The sequence below is a fragment of the Triticum urartu genome, chromosome 7A (assembly GCF_056163025.1).
Source record: "Triticum urartu cultivar PI428250 chromosome 7A, HENAU_Tu73, whole genome shotgun sequence".
NCBI classification, from domain to species: Eukaryota; Viridiplantae; Streptophyta; class Magnoliopsida; order Poales; family Poaceae; genus Triticum; species Triticum urartu.
The window spans coordinates 645,101,189-645,107,417 of record NC_141879.1 but is presented as its reverse complement, the minus strand read 5'-3'; the positions used below and the strand labels follow the sequence as shown (position 1 = coordinate 645,107,417).

The following is a 6,229-nucleotide window of genomic DNA, read 5'->3' as shown; positions in this document are numbered from 1 at the left end:
AAATCCATGCGTCCGTTTTGAACAGATGTACATTAGCCCCCAAGTGTCAAGGATAATGCTTGCATTGTTCTGGAGACTTATAAAAGATGTATTGATAACAGAGCAAATAGGCATTAGCCCCCAAGTACGAAGTGCATAACTTGTTATACGCTTAGTACTTAGAAAAAACATATCATGTTGTTGACATATCTTCACTGTTATAGGCCGAGCTAAGCAATAGAGATGCCCGAACTGCTGATTTGCAAGAGAACGTGAAGTCCCAACAAGCAGAGGTTGTGAAAGCCAAGGAAGAGCTGACCAAAGCCCTGACAGCTATGGAAAAGCTAAAGGAGTCTTTTGACAAAGAACGTGCTGACTGGGAAACCGAGAAGGCCGGTTTAACCAAAAGAGCTGAGGATGCCGAAGCAGCCCTGAAGCCAATTGTAGATGAACTGACTGGTTTGAAGCGGCAAATCAACGCTATGACGTCCGCTGTATTTGGTAAGTATCTCCTTATATTGTTTGTCCAATTCATGAGACCTTATTGTTTACCAGTCTGACTGATATTAAACCATGATAGGCACTCGCATTACTCATCTGGGTGCTGATATGCGGATGAAGCTTAAAGCGGCGTATACCTTAATAGAACAACTTTACTCTGGATCCCAGCGTGCTATATGCACTGCAGCCTACAATAAACCGGCGCCATCATTGATAAAAGAAACTCTTGAGAAGCTGGCCATGTTACCAGCCCGGATTACTGAACTGAAGAAGGCAGCCGCAAGAGCAGGAGCGCTGACCGCACTAATCCGGGCCAAAGCATGGATTCCAGATCTTGAAGTGGATGACATCATTAAAGGATATCCAGGTGTGAAGGAGGACGGTTCAAACTTCGACAATGATGATCTCCGAAGGCTGACAAAAGAAATGCGGCCAATAGCCAGCAAACTGGCAGAAGATGCAGACTTATCTCATTTCCAGCCGGCTTACGACACTGAAGGGAAGAGACAGCCTGCCGAAATCCATGAAGTCGAAGAACTTGTGCCTCCAATTCGTAAGCATACTTACGCTCCTGACATTAACCCCTCCAGCCTTATCCATGAAGAAGCCGTGTTTCAAGCTTTAACCGGAATCGATTGGTCAACGGTTGATTTCCAGCGTCTGGGGAGGGATGAAGAAGTGATTGCACCAAATGACCCTCAACCGTCAAACCGTCCAGACGAAGCATCTTAAACCGGTTTACCAGCTATTGTGTGCCAATGCTTAAAAACAATTATTCAATTGGAGCCGTTTTGAAGCTTCTTGTAATAGGATAGCAAAAAACTCCTTTATCTGTCATGCCATCGAGCATGTTTTGTGGTGCTTTGATATTGTGAAAACTTGCTCCACTTTTTGGGATCTATTTATGCATAGCCCATGATGATTTGTGTTCCTGCATACAAGAACTTGAAAGTGTCCTAGTGGTTTACCACTGAACGGGTCATGATGCCCAAAAATATACAATACTTGGATGGATAATCAAAGTTTGTATAAAAAATAATATTTGCAACATACCTCGTTGGCTGACCAACTGCTTGTATGGTAAAGGTGTAAACACCAATCTGGAGCCTTGATAACTCCGTCCGTAATTTTCCGGATTATGATAATAAACCATACCGGGATATAATAAACACCGGGTTTTCCTTGTAACACTGGCGACTTGTTAGTCAAAACCAGACCGGGTTAATGAACGCCGGATTATAATTAATCATGTACTTACAACTTGTAGTTGAAAGCCAAGCCAGGTCAAGGACACCGGTTTATCAGAAGATATTATGAACCTCAACAAAGGCGAAAAACTTGGCAAATAGAACTCAAAAAGAACATGCGAGGCTTTTTACGAGCTGCCAGGCTCCACATCGAGGCTTTTCATGGGCTGCCAGGCCACTAAGTTAAACCATTTTACAAAGCCTTTTTTAGATGGAACTCAATCTTTAACCAATCACCGATTTAACTGTGACAAGTTCAGGGTCCATGGGATTGACTTGTCAAACGTTCGATGGGTCATACCAGGTTTACCTGGACAGAGTGACTTACTTAAAGAGGCAGGATAACCCGGGGTTTTAGGTGAATACACCTGGCTTTCAAGCCTGGCTTGATAGCCTATTACAAGGGTTCAAAACTCATTGTTCTTTGAGAAGCAAAGAGCCCCCAGGTAATATGTGAGTTGTGCTCAGTGGTTACCTATGTTTGAGTTGTGCTTAATGCAACAAACTCTCTTTGGCTCGACATAATTTCCTTTTGGCTTAACGCCTATCAAGAGGTGTAGCTATGGTGTGACAACAACCAAGCCCCCTAGTGACATCCCTTTGTGGTGTTTAAACCGATCAAGACGTGTAGCTATGGTGTGACAACAACCAAGCCCCCTAGTGATACCCCTTTGTGGTTTCAAACCGATCAAGAGGTGTAGCTATGGTTCAGATATGACCAAGCCCCCTAGTGATTTTCTTTATATCTGTGCGGCTGCAGAGACCGGTTTAACAAAACTCCACTTTGTCAGTAAAAACTCTTGTAAGCACACACATGATGTAAAAAGAACAGAGACCCCGCTTTATTCGAGGCTCCGATTTATTATATAATATATACATTGTCATAAATATGTACATATGAAGAGCCTGTGACTCAAGTATAGTAAGGCCGAAGAAGAGCTATATTCCATGGCCGCTTGGTCTCCTCCTCCGATTTACGTGAGTCTTTGTGCTCTCGAACATCAATGAGGTAGTATGACCCGTTGTGCAGATTCTTGCTGACCACAAAGGGTCCTTCCCAAGGTGGGGATAACTTGTGCATATCAGTCTGATCCTGGATGAGCCGGAGCACCAAATTGCCCTCTTGAAATGTTCTGGTCTTAACCCGGCGGCTGTGATAACGTCGGAGATCTTGTTGAGAAATCGCCGAACGTGCTGCTGCAATATCACGCTCCTCATCTAACAAGTCCAGTGAGTCCTGACGTGCTGTCTCATTATCAGCTTCAATATAAGCTGCCACACGGCGCGAGTCGTGACGTGTGTCACTAGGAAGAACCGCCTCCGCTCCATAAACCATGAAGAAAGGCGTATAACCCGTAGATCTCTTGGGTGTGGTGTTGATGCTCCATAACACCGAAGGTAACTCCTCAACCCAACAACCCGGTGTACGCTTCAAAGGAACCATAAGCCAGGGTTTAATACCTCTCAGAATTTCTTGATTTACCCTCTCCGCTTGACCATTAGATTGGGGGTGAGCCACCGATGCTATATCAAGTCGGATGTGCTCACGTTGGCAAAATTCCTCCATCTCTCCCTTTGACAAATTAGTACCATTATCAGTTATAATACTGTGTGGAAAGCCAAACCGGAATATCACCTTTTTGATGAATTGAACCGCCGTGGCCGCATCACACTTACTGACTGGCTCTGCTTCCACCCATTTGGTGAATTTGTCAACTGCCACTGATAAGTGGGTCTTTTTGTCCTTGGAGCGATTAAAGGGTCCAACCATATCAAGCCCCCAAGTCGCAAATGGACACGTTATTGGAATCATCCTCAACTCCTGAGCCGGAATATGAGCACGGCGTGCGAATTTTTGACAACCGTCACATCTTTTGACTAAGTCCTCCGCATCAGCATGAGTTGTTAACCAATAAAAACCGTGGCAAAAAGCTTTAGCTACCAAAGACTTTGAACTGGCGTGGTGACCACAGTCCCCTTCATGGATTTCTCGCAAAATCTCACAACCCTCTTGAGGAGAGACATAACGTTGAATTTCCCCTGAGACGATGTAACGATGTAACTCTCCGTTGAGTATGGTCATTGACTTGGAATGCCGGATTATCTGTCAGGCCGATGTTTCATCCTCCGGTAACTCGCCCCGGTTCATGTAAGCCAGGTATGGGATTGTCCAATCCGGTATGACATGCAAAGCTGCCACCAATTGAGCCTCCGGGTCAGGAATAGCCAACTCTTCCTCTGTTGGTACCTTGACCGACGGATTATGCAGCACGGCAAGAAAAACATTTGGTGGGACCGGTTTACGCTGAGAACCAAGGTGGCTTAAAGCGTCCGCCGCTTCGTTCTTTCGCTGGTCTATATGGTCCACCTAATAACCCTTGAAGTGACTAGCTACTGTGTCCACCTCTCATCGATATGCAGCCATGAGTGGGTCTTTAGAATCCCAAGTGCCAGACACCTGTTGAGCCACCAGATCTGAATCCCCAAAGCACTTAACCCGGCTTAAGTTGATCTCCTTAGCCATCCGAAGACCGTGGAGTAAGGCCTCATACTCAGCTGCATTGTTAGTACAAGGGAACATTAAATGGAGGACATAACAAAACTTATCACCTCGTGGGGAAGTTAGTATGACTCCAGCCCCCGAGCCTTCCAACTGTCTGGATCCATCAAAGTGAATAGTCCAATACGTATTATGTGGCTTTTCCTCTGGTGCCTGCAATTCCGTCCAATCATTGATGAAGTCCACGAGTGCTTGGGATTTGATCGCTGTGCGAGGTATGTATTTGAGCCCGTGAGGTCCAAGCTCAATAGCCCATTTGGCAATCCGTCCAGTTGCTTCTCTGTTTTGAATGATATCTCCTAGAGGGGCTGAACTGACCACTGCGATAGGATGGCCTTGAAAATAATGTTTAAGCTTCCGGCTTGCCATAAACACTCCATACACCAGCTTCTGCCAATGTGGATACCTCTGCTTTGATTCAATGAGCACCTCACTGATATAATAAACCGACCGTTGAACCGGATACTCCTTTCCAGCTTCCTTGCGCTCCACCACAATAGCCACGCTAACAGCGCGGGCATTAGCAGCCACATATAGCAATAACGGCTCTTTATCAATCGGGGCTGCAAGCACAGGCAGTTCAGCTAACTGCCTCTTCAGATCCTCAAACGCTTTATCAGCCGCCTCGCTCCAGACAAAATCATCTGTTTTCTTTAGCATCTGATATAAAGGGATAGCCTTCTCTCCAAGACGACTGATAAACTGGCTCAAAGCCGCAATCGGGCCGACCAAACGTTGAACGTCATTGATACAGGCCGGTTTAGCCAAATATGTAATTGCTGAGATTTTTTCTGGATTAGCCTCAATGCCTTTGTTTGATACCAGAAAACCCAAGAGTTTGCCTGCCGGGACACCAAAGACACACTTTTCCGGATTGAGCATCATCTTGTAAACCCAGAGGTTGTCAAAGGTTTCTCTCAAATAATCTATCAATGTTTCCTACTTCCTAGATTTTATCACAATATTATCCACATATGCATGAACATTACACCCAATTTGCTTATGAAGACAATTCTGAACACAGCTTTGATAAGTCGCCTGGGCACTCTTAAGCCCAAAGGGCATGGAGACATAGCAGAAGGCTACAAAGGGAGTTATGAAAGCTGTCTTCTCCTAGTCCTTAACTGCCATTTTGATATGATGATAACCAGAATAAGCATTCAGAAAACACAAACAGTCACAACCCGCCATAGCATCAATGATCTGATCAATACGAGGGAGGGCAAAGGGGCCTGCAGGGCAAGCCTTGTTCAAGTCTATGTAATCTACACACATACGCCAAGTGCCGTTTTTCTTAAGAACCAGCACCGGATTAGCCAACCACTCCGGGTGAAAGACCTCCACGATAAACCCTGCGGCCAACAACCGAGCTACCTCTTCACCAATAGCCTTGCGCCTTTCTTCATTGAAGCGGCGGAGAAACTGCCAGACCGGTTTAAACTTAGGATCAATGTTAAGTGTGTGCTCAGCGAGTTCCCTCGGTACACCTGACATGTCAGAAGGTTTCCATGCAAAGATGTCCCGGTTCTCACGGATGAACTCGATGAGCGCGCTCTCCTATTTGGGATCCAGGTTAGCGCTGATGCTGAACTGCTTGGATGAATCGCGAGGAACAAAATCAACCATCTTAGTATCTATGGCCGATTTAAATTTCAATGCCGGATTGTGTTCCGTAGTTGGCTTTTTCAAAGAAGTCATATCTGCTGGATCAACTTGGTCTTTATAAAACTTCAGATCCTCCATGGCACAAACCGACTCAGCATAAGCCACATCACCTTCCTCACATTCCAAAGCGATCTTCCTGCTCCCGTGTACTGTGATGGTCCCCTTATGACCTGGCATTTTAAGCTGTAGATAAACATAACACAGCCTCGCCATGAACTTAGCATAAGCCGGTCGCCCAAACAAAGCGTGATATGGACTTTTGATTTTCACCACCTCA

General features: G+C 45.4%; 1 protein-coding gene across 1 annotated transcript; it reads left to right on the top strand.

Annotated features, from left to right (window-relative positions):
• The first annotated feature begins 314 nt into the window (after positions 1-314).
• Positions 315-1,592, top strand: LOC147961001 (uncharacterized). The gene is made up of 3 exons (XM_087533623.1): positions 315-480; positions 560-1,033; positions 1,567-1,592. Exons 1-3 carry the CDS (start codon positions 315-317, stop codon positions 1,590-1,592), a joined length of 666 nt encoding a protein of 221 aa, XP_087389749.1.
• Positions 1,593-6,229: the final 4,637 nt, after the last annotated feature.

What these genes read in the sequence shown, in the direction of transcription:
- LOC147961001 (XM_087533623.1), top strand. Translation starts at nt 315, where the DNA reads ATGGAAAAGCTAAAGGAGTCTTTTGACAAAGAACGTGCTGACTGGGAA. An exon ending in TATGACGTCCGCTGTATTTG is followed by an intron (nt 481 to 559) that starts GTAAGTATCTCC and finishes AAACCATGATAG; the next exon opens with GCACTCGCATTACTCATCTG. An exon ending in AGAACTTGTGCCTCCAATTC is followed by an intron (nt 1,034 to 1,566) that starts GTAAGCATACTT and finishes TGTATGGTAAAG; the next exon opens with GTGTAAACACCAATCTGGAG.